Below are 25143 nucleotides of genomic sequence, written 5' to 3'. Positions count from 1 at the left end.
CAATCGCGCGAGCCACGCCCCTCACTGTAAGCCACGCCCTCGCCGTACGCCACGCCCCGCCCCGCCCGCTCCACCTGGCCGTCAGCGAGCGCTCCACGTGGAATTCCAGCGGCGCTGACGTCCGGTGCGGCCGGTGGGCGGGGCGCGCCTGCGCGGTAGCAGAGGGGCGGTGTGATGGTGGCGGGCCCGGCGCGGGGCGGCTCCACCTGCTGGGCACGGCGCGGCGGCCGCTATCCGCCGGCGGGTGCGTAGCGCGGCCGGGTCGCGGTGTAACTGCGCCGAGGGGCCGGGCGTAGTGCCGCTGTCACGGCCCCGTCCTCTGAGCGCTGGGGAGGGCGGGGGATAAATGTAAACGGCGGCCGTGCTGCCGTCACGGTGTCCGGATCGACGCACCGCGCTGCTGAGCGCGACCTTTGGCCCCGTCACCGCGGGCAGGGCTGCGCTGTGGAGTTCGGCCGGGCCGTTCCGTCCCGTTTTAATCTGAGGGAGTGTGCGTGTGTGCTTTCTTTTTTCTAGGAGACCGCGATGGCCCCCGTGAGCTTTAGGAGCCCTCTGCTGTTCTGCCTGGTGGCCGCATGGCTCGGCCCTGTCCCGGCCGAGCAGCCCGCGGCGGAGAGTCCGTCCTCGCACGGCCGCCTCGATAAGAACTTGGTGCAGGATAAAGAGTAGGTGCTGTGCGAGCGCGAACTTCGTGCTTTGCTTGTCTCTGAAGTCGGGTTACGTGAGCTGGGTGGCAGCCGGGGGCACCCTCTGTCCTCGCGGTGCCGTACGGACGGGTGGAGTCAGAGATGAGGCATTCAGTCAGTAAGTTATTGAGACGGGAGGTATGGAAAGGCCTCTCTGGACCTTCAGCCCCGTTCGCAGTATGAATCATTCCTTGCAGGCACCTTGCCTACCTAGATCAATGTAATGTAAACAGAGCTATATTTTAAAGAGGTAGGAGGGAGTTTTATTCTTCCTTGCTTCTTCATACATAAAAGAGACTTGGCAGCAATAACATTCCCTGCTTCACGTTTGACTGGGAGCAATCTTCCTCCAGTTGCTGGGCTTTGGAAGACAGCCGGAAGGAGATTCAGGGCTCTGCTTCACTTGTTTCTGTAATCTGTTAAGTAGGCCAGAAGAAAGAGGAACTGCTATCTATGATACCGCAGGCCACTACAGCACCTGTAGCAAACAACCTTTGTAGCCTCTTCATTCCATTATAAAATACCTTTCAGTTGTAGGGAGTGTGCGGGGTGTTTTAGAGATACGTAGTACCCATGTACTTGGCTGCTTGATCTAAAACTAAATTTGATGTAAATAGAGAATTAATAATTAACTGTTAACACTGTTTTTTGTTGTGGGTTTTTTTTTTCTTTTTTCCATAGCCACATCATGGAACACTTGGAAGGAGTTATTGAAAAACCAGAGTCTGAGATGTCTCCACAAGAGCTGCAGCTTCATTACTTCAAAATGCATGATTACGATGGCAATAATTTACTAGATGGGTTAGAGCTTGCTACTGCTATATCACATGTCCACAAAGAGGTAGATCAATACTGTAATAGTTTGTGTGTTTAGAAAACAGTTCTGAAAAGCAGTTTAATGTAGAGCATCTACAATACAGTAGTTACAGTACAACAGTTTGGCCTGAAAATGAGACTGTCTCCCATTTGGTTTAACTTAGAAAAGTCCTGGCTTCATCACAGTGTTTCACATCAGAGTTTTCAAGAAGACTCTGCTGTAGTTCAAACTTCAGTGTGAATGAAGAATGGAAATGATTTAATAGAGAGGATTCTTCGATTGGCAGAGATGGGGAGAGGAGAAAGGGAAATTAACCAAATTGGAATTAGGCTAAAACAAGGTTATCGAAGTAGCATGTGGTGATGCTGCTACAGCTCCTGAGACTGTTATTTTCAATTCCAAAATGTTGCTGCTGTGAGTATACAAAGTGCAGGAGACCTCTTACACAAATGTAGTGTAACAAGAACCAGTCATAGCATGCCTTTTTCTTTATCTTTTTCTAAACACATTTTCGTCCTGGCTATGAATGTTTAAGGACAAATGGAGATATAATTGCTTTGGGAAGATAATGCTGACACAGTATCTCACGCTGACCTTTCAGAAATTACAGTTCAGAATATAACTTCATGTATATCGTTTTGAAGGACAGAGAATGTAGACTTACTAGCTAGCATCTGCTAAAATGTGCTTATATTGAAATAAATAATTACATAACACTTAGTGCCACTTTAAACATCAAACATGAGCTGCTTAACAAAAATTAGTTGTCAGTGATCTGTCAAATGTGCCACTACATGAGAAAGATTTGCTGAACTGCTGTGGGTTTTTTGTTGTTGTTGCAGGAAGGTGTTGAGAATATCCAGGCAATGAAAGAAGAGGAGCTAATTAGTCTAATAGATGACGTCTTAAGAGATGATGATAAGAACAATGATGGATACATTGACTATGCAGAATTTGCAAAATCACTGGAATAAGGTTTTGAAGGGGGCTTGTTTCTCCGTCTAACAGAATGGAAATGTGACCCAGTATAATGTGATTTATTAATCATGTCAACCTTTGTGCTGAGGTATTTGTGAGCTGAGGTGTCCTGGTGCCAGTTGAATTTGTTTGCAAACTGTATGTGTTAAGAGGCTGGCTAATCTCAGAATGGTAGTCATACTTGACTAAATGTAGGTACGTATTTGAATCTCGAATCATGGAAGCATCAAAATATTTCCATAGGCTACAGCTGGCAAACTCTTAAGCTATATATGAATACAATCTTAATACAATCAGAATCTAAATTCCTTTTTTTTTTTTTTGAGTTATATAAAATTTGTTTGCTTACATCTTCTATTTTAACTTATGACATACCTAGAAAGAAAGAAAAGATGTTGACTGCATAAAGTTGTATATAAAGAAGAAATTTCCTTCTTGTTAATTTCAAAGGAAATTTTCATACAGGTATGGTGCTTGAAACAACAATTGTAGAAGATGAAGGTGGTTTGTGTTTGAGGTCCCTGTGATACCATGTGGACTTTAATACTACCTTCAAAGAAATTGAGTATTTTTAAATATATGTACTTGCTAGCATACCCTTATGCATTATATATAAATATACACTTTCCAATTTCTTCTCATCCTTCACAAATTTACTTTTTATTTTTAAATTTTTCTTACCTTTCATGGTCTTTTGTTAAGAAAAAGAAAGTATTTTTAATTCATATACGATGTTGTATTAATGCTGCATAACATTTACTAGAATACCTATCTCATTTTGAAAGTTACCTTAACTGTAAACCAGTTCAATATTGAACTTTCTTTTCAATTAAAGTATTAGCCAGCAGGATAATCTGTGAGCAAGTAATGCTGCCTTGTTGAGGTTTAATTTCATATTTCTTGACACATAAGTTACAGTGTTACTTTCAGGAGGTATTTAATCACTGTTTCAAGATACTTGAATGTTTGTAGACAAATATGGTTCTAGGAATGTTTTCACTGTCCTCAATACTTGCTAGGTCAAGCAGTTTAAGGATGTGATGTACAATGATGTACTGCTGCTTTATTGACATTTGGTAACTATTAAGCAAAACTGAAATCTTAAATTGCATTCAAACACTGTCCATGAATAGAGAATTTAAATGTTAGCATTTCTGTAAAATGCATAAAGAGCTATTTTCTGTACAAAATTATTCTTATACAAGAGAAACACATTTGTAAAAGAAATTATTCCATTTGTTTAAATGTTTGCACAATGGATCCTGTGTTGGACTTTTTTTTTTTGTAATAACTACTTTGTGACCAGGGTCATGCTGGTTGTACAAGCAATAAAAAGAAGTTGGGATTGTAGCTCTTCAGAGCCAGCATGTAATGTGGGAATTTCTAGTGAGGCATGTGCTTAATTTTCCAATAGAAAGCCCATCTGTGTTACTAGCAGACATCTTAAAAACAAAATTATTGTTTTTTATTTCCATGGTAATAAATTTGGAATGCAAGTTGAATCTGAAGAAAGTACAGAGAATTGTTAGTGGATAGAAAGGGAGGGGAGACAAAAGGAGGTTAAGATTATCAGCTCTGAACATTTAAAGATTATTGATCCTGGCAACTCTTACGTGCTTATTTCATAAGTTTTTTTTTTTCTACTTACATTGGACCGAGAAACTGACTTCTGTGTCCAGCTCTTAAGAATCATTGTTTACTTATCAAGTGCAGTGGTCTTAGAGACTAAGAAAAATGCTTAAACTTAGTCTAGCAACCAGCTATGTGGCATGTATTTATATAAATGTTGTATTTACATGGTCATTAATAGTTACCCTATGTGGCAAGGGATGTGTTGTATCAGGAGTAATGATGATAAACACAGATATTGTGGACAGCATTTTTTACCAAATAATTTAAACATGTTTTTAAAGAGTCAGAAGCTTGTATAAATTGAGAAATTGCTTGCCAAAAATGGAGAATAAAATTGGCACCTTTCATTTCAGAATGCATTAAGAGAGAGTAAAATAAAAGTTCTGCTTTCCTAGAAAGATGTACAGTTCTTGAAATATCCAAGCTGAAACCTGCAACATCATGTGTTTAGTCATCATCCTAAAACAAAGACATCCATTTAATTAAGTGCACTTAAAGATAAAAGGTTGAGTCATTTTTTTTTATTTTTTTTATTTATTTTTTTTTTTTGGTAGTTCAAGTAATTTGTGTGCTTGTTGTAACTCACGTAGTACCCTAAATATGTTGGTACAGGTCATATGGACAAACAGTGTTCTCCAATTTGTGTATGTAGTGTAGAAAACAGGGTCTTTATGACAGAAGTACTCACTAGCTAAAAAGCTGCTTTACCTTCTGAAGAACAGTACTGTCTATTTCACAGTTAGGATAATAAATGGATAGTAAAGCAGGAGAGTTTGATTTACTGAGTGTTAACTGCATCCCTGTCAGAAACAGAAAACTAGGAGAAACCTGTCTTCACCCCTTCCAAGTCTATGATCTCAGGGAACTAGAATTAGTTTTCCCCATTAGAGAATACATCTGGTCTTGCATTACTGTACACTATCTGTCTCGTTTAGTTAAAGCATCTAGATTGTCTGCTTTGACCTTAAACAATACTGCCTGATCTAGCAGCTGAAGAAAATACTTGAAGTGATTATTGAACACTCATAAACTGAGTTAATGGTCACTTGTCTGCCTAGGTCACAGTCAAAAGGGGAGAAGTCTTTAAAAAGTGCAAATTATTAATGACAAAAATGCTTTCAGCAAATGTTTTGTTTGCAAACTCACACAAACTTTAGCATCTTCTTTTGGCTCATAACCTGTAACCTCAAAATGTCTTAAATTCATTACAAAATGGTTAAATTTACAAATCCTGATCTCATCTAAAGCATTTTCTTGATACCAGCAATTTGCTGGAGTGGAAACAGTAATTCAGGAATGATGTTCTCCTCCGTCCAGCCACTAGATAGCGTATCAACACCACATACTTGTTCTTGGTGGTATGCAACTTGGAGTGATTCATACGTGGATTTCTTTATAGTATCAATCACAACTGTGAATACCAGCAAGGCCTGCTCCTCTGTCTTTTAACAACAGCATGTTGCCAATATGATGTTGGTTACTAATAATTCATTTTCATTGCTTAGAGACTCAAACCCGCCTGAAGTGACAGTAAAGCAACTGGTGTAATAGTGTCAGTAAAAACAATGTTGAAGGACCACTGAGGAATCAACAGTACTCTCAAACAACATTAAAAAATGTTAAGGGTTTTTAGTAGGACCTGAAGCCTTACTGTTTTTTGCATCTCATATTAGCAAGAGTCTCTTATTATGAGGCATACTTACAGTGTGAGTTGATCTTAACCTTAAGCTTTGGCTTAAAGTACAGTCTCCTGCTTTCTTCATCTCTCTCATGACATTGTCACTGTCTGCCTACTCTATCAAGAAACAATTCTAAGTTTTTAGCCAACAAATTAGAACGAGGATCATTACATACTTTAGCCTGCATTATTTACCATCACAAAGAGTTTGTGCTCTAAATGTTTCATTGGCACAGATAGCTGTCTGTATTGAATGAGATCTATTGTAAGAGCAATTATTTATGCCTTACAGAAAGTTTAAGTTATGTTTTTGTTCCTGATCTTCATTCTAAATTCTGAAACATCCTAAATCTTAAGAGCTAATACATGCTCTAATTGTCACTACCTTGCTCAGCTGAGTGGCAGTTTTGCACTTAAGTAGAGGGCAGTGTAACATACGACTCAAAGTATACTGTCAGATGTGACATTTTACAAGAACTCAGTTCTGCAATGAAATAGTGTCAACCTCTGCCACTTAATTCCAGTGACTGACAGCAATATATGTCAAGAAGGCAGATGTCAGTAAACCCAGAGAATGGGTAGGGAAGATGTCATAGAAGGCAAACCTCAGGGAAAAACAAATTACAGAGAGCTGTCAGTTCCTTCAACAAATGCTAATAAGAAACCAATTGCAAGCTATACCACTTTTGAGGAAGGTAAGGAAATTCAGCAGAAGTCAGCTAATTTATAACATTTTAATTGACCACAAGCATGATAGAGATATATCTGTAAAGAAGAAACTAGGTCAGCTAGTGGAGAGCATACAACAATATGTCGTCATAATTGTCTATATATATCATAGAGAATCATAGAATGGCTTAAGTTGGAGGGGACCTTAAAGCTCATCTGGTTCTAACCCCCCTGCCATAGGCAGGGCTGTCACCCACCAGCTCAGGCTGCCCAGCATCTCATCCAACCTTCGGTTGAACACCTTCAAAGAGGGGGCATCCACAATCTCTCTGGGCAATCTGTTTCATCATTTCACTGTCCTCTGAGTGAAAAACTTTCTCCTAATATCTGACCTAAATCCATTTACTCCATCCTATCGCTATCAGACCATGTAAAATGTCGGTCTCTCTCCTGCTTATAAGCTCTCTTCAAGCACTGGAAGGCTGCAGTGAGGTCTCCCTAGAACCTTCTCCAAGCTAACAAGCCCAGTTCCATCAACCTTTCTTCACAGGAGACATGCTCCAGTCCTCTGATCATCCTCATGGCCCTCCTCTGGACCTGCTCCAATAGCTCCAAAACCCTCATGTGCTGGGAGCCCTAGAGATGCACACAGTGCTCCAGATGGTGCCTCACAAGGACAAAGCAGAGAGACACAATCAGCTCCCTTTCCCTGCTGGCCACCCCTCTTTTGATGCAACCCAGTATACTGTCAGCCTTCAGGGCTGCAAGAGCACACTGATGGCTCATGTACAGCTTTTCATCCATCATGTCCCCCAAGTCCTTTTCCACAGGCCTGCTCTCTATGAGTTCTTCTCCCAGATTGTATCACAGGTACAGTCAGTAAAGAAAAAGTGCACAAGGTGCAACTAGCAAAACATATTAGAAGTTGTAGAAATTTTACAAGTGGGGTTGAAGAGAAAAATGAAAAATAGGGGAAGCTGTCAGCAGAGGATGTTAAGGATGTGAGAGTTTAATGGAATTTTTTTTGCCCTTTCTACTAAAAAGGCAAGAAAACAGTGAAATGAGTACAAGGGAAAAAAAGTGTTAAAACTTCAGCCTAAAAAATGAGAAATCTGCCTAGAAAGTTATCCATTAAATTAGATGTTTTTAAATTGCCTGGGCCCAATCAGCTGCACTCTAGGAGTCTTAAAGAGGGTGAAGTAATGGCCATAAGTGTCATATAACTCAAAATTATTTATTTAATTTAGGGGGTTTTTTTTGCAAAGCCTTAGGAATACTTCCTCATAAACAGGCTAGTGAGTTGTGATCTAAATGAAACTGCTGTGGGAAGGGGCAGGAGGTCAAGTCTGGTTGGATGATAGAATTCACAGTATAATTAAAATGTAGCATATCAAAATAGATGTGTTCTACGAAGAATTCAGTGGAGATTGGTCCCGTATCCAATTTTATTGTTTTTATTGAAGGCATAGAAGATGAAAGTACGAAGAAGTGTAATAGAAGTATGGCTATTAGGCATACAAGTGGAGATATTGTGAATGGCAGAATCAGAATTTAAAATGATCTTGATATATTTAGAGAAGTCATCTAAACCGGACGGAAGGAAATAGTGTAAAATGCCACTCTGAAGCAGAAATACTCATCTGTCCAGTCCATAAGATAAAAATCTAGGGACTGTGGTGGAACACAAGCTGAACACGAGTGGCAGAGCTGTGCACAGATATGGCATTAGGATGTCTAAAAGGGTCTTAAAGACGATGAATAGAGTCCTTGTGGTCTTATCTTCACTGATGAAGACTTAACTGGAAGACAGCGTTCTGTTTTGTGTGCTGCACTTCAAGAAAGACATGAACTAGATGGTAAGAGACCAGAGGAGATCAACAGAAATGGACACAAGTCCAGAAAACATAAGAAAAAATTGCAAGATTTTTTTTTCCCTAAAGAAATAATGTTTAAAAGGAAAGATTAATAGTCCTCAACTAGCAACAGTGAAGTCAGTTGTTCAGTTGCAGAGAACAGCTGGGAGGACCATCTTGCTGCGCTCAGTTCCTGTGCTGTATGACAGCAGTCTGCAACCAGAAATTTCCTGCTCATTCTTGGCAGGGTGTGCCCACTGCCACAAAGTCCAAGTGCAAAGCCTGCCAAGTTTCTAGTGAGCACATTCAAGGTGTGATTGTCAAGAGCCAGAAGTGGACACTTTGAATCAGAAAGAAGTGGGGATGGAAACATAGCCATGACTCTAAGATAATGTTTCACTTAGGTTTCCAGCTCTAGCTCCTAAGCACAGAGATACTAAAGCTTTTCTTAGAAAAGACAAGAAAATAATAATAATAATAATAAAATAAATAAAAAGGCTACTGAGAGGTGTTTTTTTTTTTTTTTTATGACAAAGTGAACTCCTAGCCCTGTTTTTAGCAAACAGTCAACTATTTTTGCTGAGACTGAGAATATATTGCAAGAACATCCACACTGAGTTAAAGCAAAGGTTCACTTAGCCCAACAGCTTGTCTCAGTAATGGCCAAGAACAGATGCTGATGGAATAATAAAGAACAGAGAAAGCATATGGTCATACTTCTCACAAATACATTCACAGGTTCCAGAAATTTGTGACTCAGGGACTTGACTTCAGCGACAACAAAAAAAACACTGAAGTGAGAAAGATCAAGGCTTAAATGTTACAGCCAGGCAACACTACTAACTGCAAACAAGGTCTTATGGAACATGGGCAGTGTCCCACAGTCAGTGGTATGTACTGGGCAGACTTTACTGTTGACATTGCTAAGCCATGACCTTCAGTGTAAGCTAAGTGCATGATGCAGCAGTGATACCAGAGAACCACATTAATGCAGTGGTGTAGCACAACTATATTGTTTCTTATGCTTATGCTTCTTATCTAAGGGGAAGCTTTCAAAATCATCTAATGGTTCAGATTACTTCTGGTTTTGATCACACTTCAAGAACCACATTTAAAAATTATCCAATTTTGAGAAAGTAAAAGGATGTATTTTGAAATAAATCCTCTTTAAGAAACACATAATATGCCTCAGAACTTATTTTGTCATAAAACAGAAGTAAGTCACAAACACAAAAATATTGACTTAAGTGTCATCATCCATGGCTCGCAGCCATTAGAGACTGACATATTGGCACAAATCATGGCAGGTACGATGTTTTGTTCCAGGAAAGAGAACTGAGATGGGTAGAAATAAGATTTGAATGCCAGTCCCTTTGGGAGATGTCTTCAGGGACTTTCTCTTCAGGGACCTTGCACTTGCAGAAGTGACTGTAAAACCCCACTGTCAGCCTCAGCATGGATTGGAGTGGGAGTCAGGAAATGCACTGGTGAGGATTTTAGGCAACAGGGCGTGCATTTAAGACTGGTTTAAGAAAAGGAATATGTACATTTAGGATGCATGCGGAGTTGGTTAGAAAACTCACATTTGCCATTGTAAATTTAAGAACATGTTGGCACTGACTAGTGAAGTTAAGATCTCCAAAGAATACATAACACGTATACATACACCAAGGCGGAAACCACTTTCAGTAACCAAATAATTCTGTCACCAGACAGCCTAAAACTACTCAAAGGCACCATTTCTGGCCAAGACCAACAGATTTAAAACATTTTTTTGAAACTCCAGGCAAATGAATTTTCAGTATATGACAAGTCAAAAAGTCTTTAGGAAAATCTCCAAGCAGATGATCTCATTTTTTAGCTGTCATATCTCTTAAACACCTTGACCAGTTTCCTTCAACTCTTCCAAAAAATCTGTCCCAGAATAAGATTATGCCTGTGAAGTTGTAGGTGTATAGGGCTAATTTTGGCAGAGACAGGAATAGGAATAAAATCAAGTTTATAATGGAAACTTAAGGACATCTGCAGTTTACTGAATACTGTTCACTGTGATCTATATAATGCATGATCTTTTCATTGCAGCAAAAATATAAAGTGCTTTTATTATCAACACGGGAAAAGACCACTTCCCCCATGTGACATCCTATATATGAGACTAAAAGTCCTGGCAGGTCATGCAAATATTTTTGCTTCCTCCCACTAAAATGTTTATAGGATCCAGATTCATTTCCTACGGTCTGGCTTCAGGATTTCTACAAAGACTTATTACACCATGTTGGCAGTGCAGAATGATGACAAGTTAAAAGTTCTGACTGCAGATGTGTCTCTACCACAGTCCTTATTAAAATTGCAATATGTCATTGAGGTACCCAACTACCTTTAAATTAGTCAGCTAAGATACTGTTTAACACCATACCAATAGCATTACAGAACACAGCACAACAGCAAAACCCAATATAAAAACTGAGTAAGGTAAGCAACTTATTCTTTTAGCAGGCCATGCTGACCACTTTGTTCCTGGGACAATGTTACTAACTGGACCCAGAACAGCTAGTTTAATTGTGATTTAGGTATGCAAGAGCAAGCTCTACACCATCTGAACACAGCACTCACACAGTTTTTGCTGAGATCTGGAAATTTTCTAGCTTGTGCAATGGCTAAGGGAGAACTCCTCTAAGGAGTTTAATACAAGCCTTCTCAGATTCCTGTGGAAGTTAAAGGTCCTTCTTGGGGGCTTGTAAAGCTCCATCTAATAAAAGCAGTTTAGGGAAAGAGATAGGCGTATACCAGCTGCAGATCAGAGAGCACATTTCCTCCAGAGTGCAGTTGTGCTCCATCTGCAGATACTGCTCCCAGAAACAGCACATCACCCTCAAAATTATTATCTGTCCACTGAATCCGATGCCACTGCTGACCCGCATCCATGCCACTTGCTGCTGGTCACCAAAAATCTTTCCAACATAAGAACCTAATCCAGAGGCAAATCAGTCCAGCCTGAAAGCTCTTCTTGCTGACATCGCCAGTATTAGTTGAAAGTGCAGGAGAAAAACAGTCTCCTTGGACCAGAAAAAATTCTTCCTAAACACTATGAAGCTCACTCATCCCATGAGCTAGCAACTTCAGACTGGTACTCAGATCAGCACAGAGATCTGACAATCTATCCTGATACCACTTGACAAGGAATGTTGGTCAGGAATACAACAAATGGACAAGAGTGGAGAAGGTAAAGGATAAGATAAACAGAGCTATAAGCAGTCATACATACCCAAACCCAGGATGTGCTCAACCATAAAACAGTAGATGCCACCCTACCAAATTCTACTCCCTACTAGTGTAATCTCAGTCCACTAGAAGCAACTTCTGTTAACATATCATGGGTTTTAATATTGGACTAAATATATTAGGACACCAAAGTACAGTCTCAGAAGGTTGGTCATTTGTGTAAAGGTTAAAACATCAAGAATATCTACCAAGTTGAGAGACCTGGATATGAAACCTCTTGCACCCAGGCTGTTTAGCTGCTATTCCAGCTTCAGATTGAGCACTGACCACTGGGGAGCACATAGCTCCAGATGTTTCTCCTGATCACTCAAGAAAAGACAAATGTACAGTTAATGCCCGAAAAATTGTCTGAGTGACTTTTCACTGATACATAAGCTTGGAAATGCCATGAATATTCATTTCGGCCCTTCCACACACAGAAATTCAGTTTGTGGTGACATATGGCAGGGGAAATTTCAGCTCAAGGAGCTAAAGCCTGGCAAAATCATAAACAATCAGAAACAAGGCCTTCTAATGGAAACTGTTACACAGCCATAGCTAGTGGGCCACTGTCATCTTCACAGCCAGAGAGTGATTTAATCTGTCCGTTATGAGAGCACTGGGAGTGATGAATAGGTCTTTGTATTCATTCTCAGCAAGAATGTACCCAGAATGACATATGATGTGGGTTTTTTAGTCTGTTAGTCCGCTGGATCTTTAAAGAGCCAGGAGTTTGCAAAACATGGCTATCCAAAGCAGTGCCACAAGATATCAACCACATTCAGAAAGATGGTTTCCAGGGTGGCTGATTGCATCTTTCATCCACAACTTCATTACCTATGTAACTTATCAACAATGAAGCCTGGTGTAGGCCTCAGATAAAGCTACTCATGCTGGTCACACTTTTTCTAACCAGGATGGCATGAGATCATAACTGCAGCTTGTCTGTGACTGCCAGCACAAGAAAGCACAGCCGCGGGGCTCCTCCACAGAACCATGCTGCTTAGACCTACCAGGGATGACATAAATGACAGGCTACCTACCCTACAACACTTCTGTCCAAGATCATCTTCTAAACTCATCTGTGTTGCCACTGATGTGAATTCAGTGAATTTCATTTTGGCACCACCCCCAAAGATGTTTTCTGCCATTCAGATGAACACGGCCTATTTATTTTTCTCTTACATTTGTGATGAGTTATTTATTAGCTCTTAATCCCAGTATGGACAAAGTGCTCAAACTTCATTAAGTTAGACTTTAGTCAGAAGCTAAACACCATGAATGATGATTTTCCTCCCTCTCCATTTCCTGAGCTGTCCTTATACATACATCCTCTTGAGACTTAAGGGTGAACTGATCTTGGGGGAAGACACAGCAGAGAACAGATTTGTGTGGGCTGACTGTGTTGGTGGTATTGGATTTGAAAGGGATAGGGCACAGACTCCTCTACATCTGAACTGTAGAAGCTAGATTTTACAGCCAGGGCACAAAGATTTGGCTTCTTGCTGTGCTGATGGTGTCTTGCCCCAGCAGAGTATGCTGCCACCACCAGAGAAAGCTGAGAAATATTTCCCTGTCCCTTTTTTTTCTAGGTTTTTAGAAAGCACCTTTCTTTCATTCCCAGAGAGCAGTTGGGCCCAAGACCCTATGCATCTCTACTCTGGAGCCTCATGAAAGACTTGAACAGTGTTGTCTGTCACTACCAGAAAGCTCACCGTTCAGCAAGGTGCAGAACTGTCAGGGCTGGTTGCTAACTTTTAACTTATCTGGCAATTGGTTAGGAAACTTGAAGTGCTGACAAGCCACAGACTACAAGTGTGTAATTAAATCCATCCCTACTCAATGAAATGATGTACTTAAAGCTAAGAGTGTGCTTGAGTGCTTCACTGAAAGGCATAAACCTTGAACTGAGGTGGTTAGTCAAGGATAAGAGATAAGGGGAGTTGGGAACATTCATCTGCAGTCATTAGTTCAGAAGGTGCAAGTTGGGCTCTATTGTTCATCATGAGTGAAGCCAGATGCATTCTCTTCAGAACCAACTGAAGAGAAAATAAACTAACATAACAGCTGTAGCATTTCCCATTTAAATAGTGCAGAAAATGATCATGCATATCTGTGAAGATGCAAGTCACTTCAAGCAGTTAATAGGTTCACCAAACAACGACCAACCTAGATAATTAGATTGAAAGTACCAGCTTCTCAGTCTATTCTTTTCTTTTGATAGACGTCTCCCAGAAGCCAAGTATGATTTTCACAAGGCAAGATAATAAGCTATCTGTTGTAGGAAGACTAGAGTGAACCACACAGAAAATCAACACAGTCTGAAAACAAGAAACATGTCAAAATGCAAAATCAGTTACTTTAAAAATAAAATGAGAGAGTGACTCAAACAAGCAAGCTTTGGCTTACAGGTACTATTCTAAGTCATCAACAAAATAGGAAAAAAATTATACGAAACTTGCTGAAATTAACTCTTGATATGTATTTGCCAGTGTCATTGCTTGTTTTCCAGGCTACACAATTTCATCCCCAGTAGATGTCAGTTTAGAGAGAGAAAGTAGAAAGGGAGATATCATAGGACAGCGAAGGGACAGGAAACCAAGGAGGAACAGTATATAATGCTTTTATACAACATATATCATACATATTCTGACTTTCACTAAATGTTTGTTTATTTGCATATTTCCTTCCAAAAGTGGCTGGGAAAACTTAGACCATCATCTAGTTGTGTGAGTGCAGGATGTCTTGTTGTATAGAAGATGCCTAAGAAAACTCATGTAACCCAAGCAAATTGCCAGGGCATTACATAGGACATGGGCCATGGGAGTGTGGGTAAGCCCAACTCAGTCAGGCCTATGGCTGGGCAGGGATGTGGGGAGCTGGAGCCCAGCCCTGCTGTGGCCTCACTGGGTTAGAAGCTGATGGCCCTGGGGCTGAGGTGGGGCCCAGACTGGCTGGGGTGCCCTGGGGAGAGAGCAGCAACATCAGGGCCCAGTAGTACTCCCAATGCTTTGGCAGCCATAGCCCAAGCGTCTACATGATGACACAATTTGTGGAGTCAGAGGAAGGTTGTGCTGTCTCCAGCTGTTTGACAGCAAATCCAGCAGTGTCAGTGAAGAGAGGATGCAAACTCCCTTGATCTACTTAGTAAAGTTGTCCCAAGCAGGGAGACGTTACCCACAAAGCTGATGTTAACCCACCACCTCCATTCCTAGCAATGGAAAATAGTTATTTCATGCCTTCAGTTGACGAAAGGCATGCTCATTAGCCTCTGCTGCTTCATTCCCATTCCACTCTGGGACTGGCCATGATGGTCTTTCCCAAGATAGGAAAGGAGGAGGTTGGACACCTGAAGCTATTGTTGCTTCCTCAGCAAAACAGTTACCTCAAAGAAGATCATAAACCTGGGTAGGTGGAATATTCTACATGAAGCCTTTATGTTATTTTTTCTTCAGCAGTAAGAGTCAAAAATTTGTCAGCGAGTGACAGTTTGGGTTGCTGGGCTTTAGTGGTTCTTATTTTTCTCCCCTCAGTGATTTGTGCCAACTGTTATTTCATGCATATGGAATGCACAACTTCTAGCCTTTCCTTGCTGGTGTGAAGTAAGAGTTTGGCACGTGTTGAAAACAACAAGTAGAAATTAACTTGCTTTCTCCCATCTTCAATGTCAGTAACTGCCAGTAATTATTCAGAGTATTAAACACAGCCATCTTGCCGTCACCTTAATTCTCCACATTAAAAAGGGATTATACAACAAATTAGTCTGATTTAGTCTATCTTCCAGAGACTTACTCAGTGGTTCACTCTTCTTTATTAAATTAACAGTTGAAGAAGCTTTGGCTTACAGATATGTTATGAAATCCTTCCCAAGTTCAGACCACCGATGCTAAGGATTGCTCAAGTGCTTACTGCTCTGGAACCACCTCCTTGGTATTTGCAGAGCCTGAACTCCAGCTGACCCACCACACAGTGAAAACATGCTGGTAGACACTTGTAATCTGATCTTTAGACATTTGCCTTCCAATTTAGAACAAGTGATCCCCAGTTCACAGGGGTCTTAGAGTCTCTCAGCTCTTTCCTGTGCTTGTTTAAATATAAACTAAAGTTCAGACTTGGGGTATGCGACAATGGAGTCTGTACTAATTCTCTCTCTTGTGATGGCTTAGCGAGAAGCAGCAGTTGCAAAGCACAGATAGATCCCTTTCCACCAGTTGTGTTAGGACATCTCCATTGCATTCAGTGGTGGGAATGTCTGCTCAACAGACGGATAAGTTGCAAACACATAGAGTGTCTTATTCCTTCTTGGCTTAATGAAGTCTGCTGATGGTTAGTCATATGAAAGCCTGATGCAATGCCCACTGCAGCCAAAGGCTGTTTTTCTTCTGGTTTTATAGGCTTTGGATCATTGCCTTGCTCAAAACACTAAACCTGTGAATATTTCAACCTCTAGGGTCAAAACTCATTATTTTCTGCATTCTTTGTCTCTATTTGTAATGAACTCATGTCACCACTACAATGCTAGATTTGACAGTAAGCATATCTGTGAATAGTATAGAAATGATCATTTTCTTCTGTTTTTCTTTCTTTCCTTCCTTCCTCCCCTTCTCTTCTATCACTTTCTCCTTTGAGGGTAAAGAAGCAATTGCTTCAGATGAGCCCTTCTCATATTATTTGCTTGAGAAAGGTGTTGGCCTGAAACTTGGACATACCAAGTTAACCCATTAATCTGTTTTCATTTTATTTCCTGTTCCGCATGCAGTCACCTCACAATCTGTTAACTCACACTGCTTTGAGAAAGCTCAGCTAAAGAAAATTAGATAATTTTCTTTTGGTACTACCAGTTCCCTCATGATCTGCACACCACAGTTGAGAGGAATTGACTTTATCCAGCTGCACACATGACCAGTAATGTTCAACTGACATTGATGTTCTTTTTAAGGAGTCTTTTTGAGGAGTGAATTTGTGTGTGTTTCTTTTTTCTTTTTTTTTAATATGAAAACCTGATTTTGTCAGATGCTTTGTTATATTCCCAACAACCTGACTTAAGAACTGCTTAGCACTCTCATAGGAGGAACATATTGTACCATATCTCAATATTCATCACTCAAAGGATTTAAAGTCACCCAATTAATTGGTCCCACAATTGCATACAATTATTCAACAATCTAGTATTATTTCATCTGAAGTTGTTCATAGTAAGAAAAAACTACATGCAATCATCTAATTTGAGATCAGAATTCCATGTTTGTGCCTAAGGAATGATGGTTTAATGCTGATAGGCTGGAAAAATCAAAATCAAAAAACTGCCTAACTCTCAAGTGACAAAGCACATGGGGAGAAATAATGGTTTCTACTGCCTTTGTGGATTTTGGCATCCAGAAATTGAAGAACTTGCAATAATTATCCTTCCAACCATGTTGCTATGCATGATGTGGAAACAACTTCTTTCAAAACCTCTCAGACCAAAACCTAAAAATCTCTACCTACTCTAAGGGGACATATAAATAAACCGGAAGCCTTACAGAAATGGACAGGAATAAAGAATTTACTTCTATAGGAAAGGATTTCTAAAGATATTAAACCAGTGTCTCAGTATTTCAATAACGTAATTTCCTCCCTTAATTTTTACATCAGAATTTTAAACATCTCCAATTCTGCAGACTGCCTTAATGTGATCTATATGTAAAACAACCCACCAGTGATGTGAACTACATGCTGGCTTGTGCCAATGTGAACAGCTTTTGTTCAAAGTGCATTGGCTGGCACTTTTCCATATAGTACTTTTGTTTTGGTCGCCATTGTCAGGCAATATTGTAATACTAATATATATTGCAAATATTACATTAAAAATGTATTCTATTCAATAAAATGCACTAGTCTTCTAAAAATGAAGTTCTGTTGGAATCCTGATAATAAAACAACCAGACATTGGCAGTTGTTACAGAATATTTGTGACCTTCATTTTCAGTCCAGCAGCATGGACAGGATGGAATTACACTAGCAAGTTCACACTCACCAAAAAATTTATCCCCTCTGGTATGGTTTTCATGGGATTCAAAACATCACAGAACACCTCAGGCCTCTCTGAGCAGTGGCCACCCCTGCTCATGGCATTCTGCAAACTGGAAAAACAAACAGCAACTTAAGAAAATCACTGCAGTTGTTTCCGTTTTGACAGAGCAATAGACAAGAATACACAAACATTTCAAAGGAAGAGACTAAGTCAAAGCATTAGCATGTCTGCCACAGAGAGTTTTTCTACCCCATTATTTAAAAAACAAACAAACAAACAAAACCCCCAGAATGTGCTTTTATCCACTCAAATTAATTTTTATAAAATTTTGCTTTCAAAAGGAGATGAAAAAGGAGAGGAAAAAGGAATTGGAAATCAAAAAGGGAAGAGGTGAACCCCATCCTAAAGCTTTGAAGGACATATTGTTCAGTGAGGCATGCATTCACAGAGGTTTCACGGAGTTCCTCACATTAATCCCATTGGCAGTTAACAAGGTTTATGCTGCTGAGCTCCTGAGCCTGGATCTACAGAACTGCTACCAAACACAAGCAGTGTCTGCAGCCAGAATTGAAGAACAACGCTGGAGTACATAGAAATAAAACTAAAACTAAAGACAAGAAGTGAAATTTTAAGCAAGATGTGTTTGGGAAGAAGATGGGCCATGTGAAATGGAAGTATAAAAGTCCAATGCCAAGGTGATGAAAGACTCACAAGTGTCTCCTCCACAGCAAAATATTCCTGTTGCCTAACTTAATTGACAACACCATTTCCATAGGGACTGGAATCTGATCTGACACCTAGTTTACAGAAAGTTATCAAAGTTAGTTACTGTAACAAAATACTAACTATAATGTGTTATGGATTTTACATGAGTCTTTTATTTTTGCACAGAAGTCAATGTTGTGCCAGGAGGAATTTTGGCTTTACTTTCACATAAAATATTTTATCCTGAAAAGCAATAGAAACCCTAATCAGATTGCATCATTCTATATTGCTACTAACTGCAATTTATCTGCTCAGATGGAAAAACCATACCAGTTTTTGACTGAAAGGCATGCCATTAAGTTCCTGAGTTGTTTACATGTAATGCAACATGACAGGAATTTGTGCAGAGATGAGAGACAGGGAGCTATTTGAAATTAACTGTTTGGAATCCTGTCTATAGCTGTTTGCAGTCTGCAGGAAATTGGCAGTACTGATTGGGGATATTGCTATGTCTGTGGGTTCTGTGAGAGGGTTGAGAGGGTTTCTCATATTCAGTTGTCTTTGAGAAACACTTGGTAAAAAGTCACTGCACCTTTGGGTGCTCAGGTCTAGGGAGAGAGGAAGATTGTGATAACACCTTCAGCTTCTAACAAAAGTAGCAAATCTAAAGTATAGAAATATATGGATAATACTAAGCAGGAGAGCACAAAAGTAACATGATACGTACCTCTCACATGAAGCATGGCCTTTACTCCCCCAGTCCCTTCCAATGGGATATCAAGGAGATGATGGAGCCTGAGGAATGGCTGGGCACAGCAGCAGCAGCAGCTGGGCACAATGCAGTCACATTTGTTATCACAGGAGATGCTGTTCAGGAAGGAAACAGAAAGGAGATTGAATGATGCAGAAGATCTGCAAAACTGCTTCTATAGCAGCTTGTTGGTGTTAGGATGGTTGTAGAAAGTTAAGGCAAGCTCAGGCCTGGGCTGAATTAATGTAGATATATCCCATTCGGGAAAGCTCCTTCAGTTGTGCAATGTTTTATCTCCTTACCTGTAGGTTAGACAGGCAAGAAGGCAGGCAGGCAGGAGCTCTTTCTATGCAAAAGCCAAGAACAATCAGATTTCCATGGGATTTCACTGGAAAACATGAATCATGAAAGCTCAGAGAACAGGGAACAGTTTTAAAGATCCAACTATTTGTTTGTTTGTTTTAAACTTCATAGCTGGCACCTTTCAGCCAATCTTCTGATCTGGGGAAGAAGCAGAAGTTTGGGAACAAGATTTTTGAATGTCTGAGATAAGTTCTGGGCCAGAAATGATTGGTGATTTTCTATGGCAATTCAGGACACCTCAAATAAGTAGCATCAGGGATCACAGGGTAAGTACACAATATTTTCTGTCACTTTACAATGTTTCCATATCAACACTTGAAATATGGAGGACCCCTAAATCACCCGGCACTCAGAAAATGTTGATTTAAAAACTTCTTTGACGGAGAAGAAATCACTTCCTCCAGCACAGAACCTTTCTGTCATCTGGGAAAGTGTGTTTGATGATGGAAAGAGGAGGAAAATTAATTAAACTAATAAAAAGGCAACTGGAAAAATTGAATTAATTCTCAACTGCTCATGGGGCAAGCACAGACATGGAGAGAACTGCAGCAGCCTTGGTGTTCCTTGGTTAGATAGTTAGGTCTCTAAGAGACTGAAAACACCTCTGCAATGATAGCGAGATGATTGTCTTCACCACGTCTCAGACACTGAAGGAAGACAGGATTGACTAAAGCCAGTGGAAAATTATTAAGAAAAGAGGTGTTTTATGTGCTACTCTTGTTTCTCTTTCTGAGTCATTCTTCTTGCTTGAGTGGTCTGAGTTACAGCAGCTGGATCTGTAAGTATTAACGTTGCATTTCTAGCCTTCATGCTTGCTTTGAAGCTTAAGTACAGTAAGTGAAGACTGGTGAATTTATAAGGCATATTTAAGCCAGACTGTAGAAACAATTTGTGAGACTCAGAACCCCTGGCAAACATCTGCATCTGTTCTGTTTACTCAGATAATACAAGAAAGGCCTTACTACTCAAACAGCATAGATAAGTTTCTAAATTAGGTCGTTCAGTCCAAGCACTTAGGCTGGTTGTGATTATATATTTGTTTATTTTACTAATGAAGGCAGTTACCTCTCTAATGGGACTCAGATGACGATGTTCCTGCTGGTAATGGAAAAAAAAATCATGTTTATAACTTTTAGGTCTTAACGTCTCCTCTCTTTGCCCCATGTATCCAAAACAGCCAAAATCCAATGGCTTCCGAAAATGTAACATCTAAAATGGTGCCTTTTTGAAACAACAGAAATAAAAAAAAATTGGAAAGTACACCATACTATGAAAATCACAAATACATTGATACAGTAATGGAATGTGAGTACACTGAACCAAATCTACCCCATGTTAATTATATTGCTTTTTCCCTTAAGAGACAGTGTTGGATATATGGCAGAACACAAACTGCTGAGAATTACAATGTGCTTCAGAACTGGAATTTTGTTAGTCTCTGCTTAATGTTTAGCCTTTCACTCATAAGCTGGGAAGAAATGGCAATTCATTTAGGAAACATCATGTCTCTGCCAGGCTATGCACGGCAGGAGTAATCAAACAGTCTGCAAACACTGCACAAACGTGCACTTGTTCATGCCAAGACCCAAAAAAAAAAAAAAAAAAAAAAAAAAAAAAGACCCCCTCTTCTCCCCCTCCTCCCCCCAAAAAAAGCAACAAAACGAAACGAAAAAAAAAACAAACACGTGATTTTGGGGCACAAACATACAAGCAGCTGCTGCAGCAATCTGAGGTGCTATTGTCATTACCTTCAAATTCCCTTCTATACTATGGAGATGAAAAGGAAAGATACAATTCTGTATTTTGAATACCCTGAAATACAGACTTTTGTCCAGATAAAAGTACATCTGCGCTTTGCTATTGGCATTTGTCCAGCTAGCTAATGAGAGGTCTACTTCTTATTCTTTAGTTAAAGGAAGCCTTTGTATATACATTCCATTGTTAACAAAACACATCAACAGCTGAACCTAACTCTTGAAGATGTTGCTCTCAACTTTGTAACACTGTGTAACAAATCAGAGTCCCAGTCATAATGTAGTATCAACTGTAGACATCTGTGACCCTGTCCCCACAAAAAGCAGATGAAGCACCAGAGATATTCTTTTTCCAGAGAATACTGATACAAGCAGCAATCCAGCAGTTCCTCCACTACAGCTTAGAGCCTACCATTGCAAAGAAGAAGCAACAGACAACTTTGTTCCCAGAGCAACCCTCAAGAGCAGGGCGTAGCTCTGAGCAGCTGCTTTGATCCATTTGGCTGCCATTTGCTCCAAGCTTTTGCCCTGCAGGCTAAGACTCAGCTAGGGAACTGGAGGCTTTGAAAGTCTGGGTCAGAGCTTGCATGAAAAAGCAGTTTTGAAAGGAATCAAGCTCCTGCCCTGGTACAAAGCATCATGAAAGCGTCAAAGGGATCAGGTGCCAGTGCTGGAGAAGATAAATAAACTAGCATTTATTTATATGAGTCAGCAAATCATTTCTGTCTTGAAGAAATGAAAATTTTGTAGCTGCCAAGTCCCTGTAAAATTTGACATACTACCATGAAACACACTGAATTCTTCAGTCATCCAGCTTAGTCATGAGTCAGAGTTCCATGCTGACCAATACTCAGCAAAAACATCCCAATAACTGATGAGAATTTTTAACATTGCAACCTATGCATGTTGCCTCTTGTCACTGTGCTGTCACTGTCACTGTGCTCATTCCAGAAGAATCTTTGTATGTGGGCTTGTTCTTTTACCAGCCCATTCACCATCAGTCTCCTCACATTCTCTATCCTCAGACAAACTACCGCATCTCCAAAACGTTCAGTCAGGTTGATCAAGTTTCTCCTTGTTATCATTCTCCTTCATGATTTTCAGTCTTCCCTCATCCCCCACTGTAGCCACTCTCACTTCACTACCTCAATTGAAGAAGTTCTGCCATCTGAGTTCAACCTTCAAACAGAGCCTTCATTTTTTTTTTTTTAAACAAGCCAAGAAATCAACAGTGCCCTACAACTAGGCAAGTTTTTCTGGAAGCTTGAGTAGCGGGATCCAAATTTCTATGAGACAGAAAGCCCAGGCCAAACTCGATTAAGCCTTCAGCAGAAGGCATATTGCTGTTCTTTCCTCCAGACATTTCAAATTCATTCTTTTGTCTTTTACTTTCTCTGTTAGCAGTTCCTCAGCCTGTTTCCTAGACAGCTTGTGCCAGTGGGAATCATTTTGCAATGCCAATGTTCCTTTCATGAGCGTGCCTTGGCTCAAGGCAAAAGAGTATGAGCCTATTCAAGACTGAAATGCTATTCTTCACCAGATTAGATCAACAAGGTATAAATATTCTCATGTCTTGTTGTCTTTCAACAAAATATGAGACTCCTACCCATTTCCTCTCCTTATAAAAAGTATATAAATGAAAGGAAACTAAAGCATGCCTCGCATTATGAAAGAGCTACAGAACATTCTCAGTGTTCTGCTTATTGACACTCCAGTTTTGATCAGTTATAGATATACCCATTGGAGAATTTGTTTGAATCAGAATTTTTTTTCCTATGGTGAAGCTAGCAGGGTGAAATTTGTATGTCCCAAGAGGAAAAGATACTACAGTGATTTATTATGAGATCAAAACGTCATGTATGACATGTTCAACCCTAGTGGAGACATCAGAATGGCATGAGGTAAGTAGCACCTACCTAAAGAACTGCTCCTCATCACTTAATCACAGGCTTATTCTGTATCTCTGAGCCACTAAGGTTAGGTTCACTTAACCCAACACATCTTACACAATGCCTTCATATTTTTGTAATACATTTTCAGTATCTGAACATGGAATTTTCCACGATGAAGTTTTCAGGAGTATCCTAACTGATACTTTTATCCCAGAATGGGAAGGCTTGTATACTTTCCTTTCATTAGATAAATAGTTGAAATACGGTTTCTTTATCATTTCTTGCAGCTAGGAGTTGATGACAGTAATCAATCAGCTTATTATGATTGGAACTAATAATTCTGGCAATAAGACAAATCTTGCATTACAGTCTTGAGGGTGTTTCCATGCCACAGACAATCTGGAAAGCATTTTAGTGACTTTTCTACATTTTCACACAGCTCCAGAGAGAAGATAGTAAGGAAACTCCACAACCTTTTGAAAGAGCATAGTGTGTTTTCCTTTCTTGGCAGCTCAAACCTATGAGGCTTCATAGTCAAAGCCATAGCTCACCCAAGTCATAAAATAATCACGAGGCACTCTATGCTGACATCAGGGTCCTGTTTCTCACATAAATTTTGGCTGAGGACTGGGGTAGAGGCACAGGAGTAAAGCAAAGCTCACACAGCATTACAGAAACCTAGTCTGAAGTTTTTCATATTTCAGTGAAGCCTAAGGCCATTTATATGCTTTGCTGAACACACGGAGTTCAGAGATCTTAGATTGAAAAAGTACATAGAAACCAGCAAGACATAAAGCATCAGTTCACCATTAGCAACCTCTGAGAAGCTCACAAAGGACTGAGGATCACATACTTGGCCTAGTACATTCTAAGGTGCTTTGAAGATGATGATCTCCAGCATTGGATAACCACAGTCTCAGCTCAAGCTGACTCAGCCTCAGTTCAGTCTGAGCCCACGTAGAAAACGCCAGAACCCTCTGGAAAGGCCAAGATCCTTGCAAGATGGAACACAGGTAATTCTTTCTGCCAAACATTGTCACCACAAGCTCAAGGAGGATAGCTGAAAACTGTACAAAGTTCCAGCAGCTTGCCATGCCTCATGGTGAGCCCTTGGGAGGACTCTGTGCAGGAGGCCCAACCCACTGATCTCCTCAAACAGTATCCACTGGTCAACATGAAGTTATTGCTAAGGATCATCAAGCAGCACAGCCAGGTGGCCACTTGGCCTTGTGGCATTCTGGATGAACTTCAAATAGCCATGTGAACAAGCTACAGATTCCATGTCCAGAAAAATTTGAGATTACCTGCTCCAGCTCTATGTTAAAACCAGATAGCTTTCTTCCTCGTATTTCTCTTACCAGTTCTAGATTGTCAGTGCTCTGACAATTAGAAAAGCTCTGACTGGCTTTTACATTCTTTGCTTAAAAAATTTCTCCTTCTCAGAGATTAGCTAACATCTCAAAGATCAAATACTCTTGCAGAGGGTGAGTGGCCTTAAATTGGGCATCTAGTCCTATTCTTCTCACTTTGCTGAAGGCAGACTAGTAGTACCCTATTTCCTATGGCTTTCTTGATCTGTGATACTGATTCTGGATCTGACTGCTATCCTCCCTGGAGCAGATATCCCTTCAGGAGAAAGAGATTTCAAAGCAGAAGGTTACAGTGTTAACAAAGGACAAGGTCTTCCTCTCCCCCACCCCCATTAGACAAAAATGCTCATAGCAGTGCTATGATGTTGTGCTGGTGATGCTTCTCCCGCTCACTGGGAAGCACTGTTCTTCCTTGGAGTCTTGCCTAAATAGAAGACGCATCACCAATGGTTGTGACATATTAAGAGAAAATTATTATTATTCCTTTTATATTAGACACAACAATATAACCCAGACTTGCAGCAACCAGATTAGAAAGCAACAGAAAATTCTTAGGAAGATAAAGAGGAAAAACCCTCAAATTATAAATGAAAAAAACTGTACCCTCCATTCTTGCTTTTAAGCCAACAAATATATTAAAACATGTTTTTAACTGCTTAGTATTGGCAAGCATAGCCCATTTTAGACCAATCACAGTGTAATAAAATAGCAGCCATAAAAA

General features: G+C 40.1%; 2 protein-coding genes and 1 long non-coding RNA gene across 5 annotated transcripts in view; 1 reads left to right on the top strand and 2 right to left on the bottom strand.

Moving 5' to 3' along the window:
- TTC7A (tetratricopeptide repeat domain 7A) overlaps positions 1 to 183 on the bottom strand; it is a 163581-nt gene extending 163398 nt beyond the window's left edge. The window contains exon 1 of the mRNA XM_090135176.1: positions 75 to 183. The gene's annotated coding sequence lies outside the window, so the exon portion shown is untranslated. The remainder of the gene's footprint in view (positions 1 to 74) is intronic.
- MCFD2 (multiple coagulation factor deficiency 2, ER cargo receptor complex subunit) lies at positions 111 to 4511 on the top strand. Its single transcript, XM_031594549.2, has 4 exons — positions 111 to 244; positions 517 to 665; positions 1368 to 1527; positions 2346 to 4511. The coding sequence occupies exons 2-4, from the start codon at positions 526 to 528 to the stop codon at positions 2475 to 2477; spliced, it is 432 nt and encodes a 143-aa protein (XP_031450409.2). The 5' UTR covers positions 111 to 244; positions 517 to 525; the 3' UTR covers positions 2478 to 4511.
- Positions 1003 to 25143, bottom strand: part of LOC149918905 (uncharacterized) — a 59846-nt gene continuing 35705 nt past the window's right edge. The window contains exons 8-12 of one of the 3 annotated variants that reach the window (XR_016464075.1): positions 19346 to 19431; positions 19020 to 19159; positions 18299 to 18384; positions 17591 to 17696; positions 1003 to 1102 (exon numbers count right to left, since the gene is read on the bottom strand). This is a non-coding gene — a long non-coding RNA (uncharacterized LOC149918905). Of the gene's footprint in view, positions 1103 to 17536; positions 17697 to 18298; positions 18385 to 19019; positions 19160 to 19345; positions 19432 to 25143 lie in introns of those variants that run through there. The other 2 variants (XR_016464073.1, XR_016464074.1) reach the window with 2 other exon arrangements.

This window comes from Phasianus colchicus, chromosome 2, assembly GCF_987193195.1.
Source record: "Phasianus colchicus chromosome 2, bPhaCol1.hap1.1, whole genome shotgun sequence".
NCBI lineage: Eukaryota > Metazoa > Chordata > Aves > Galliformes > Phasianidae > Phasianus > Phasianus colchicus.
This window is presented reverse-complemented; position numbering and strand designations above follow the sequence as displayed.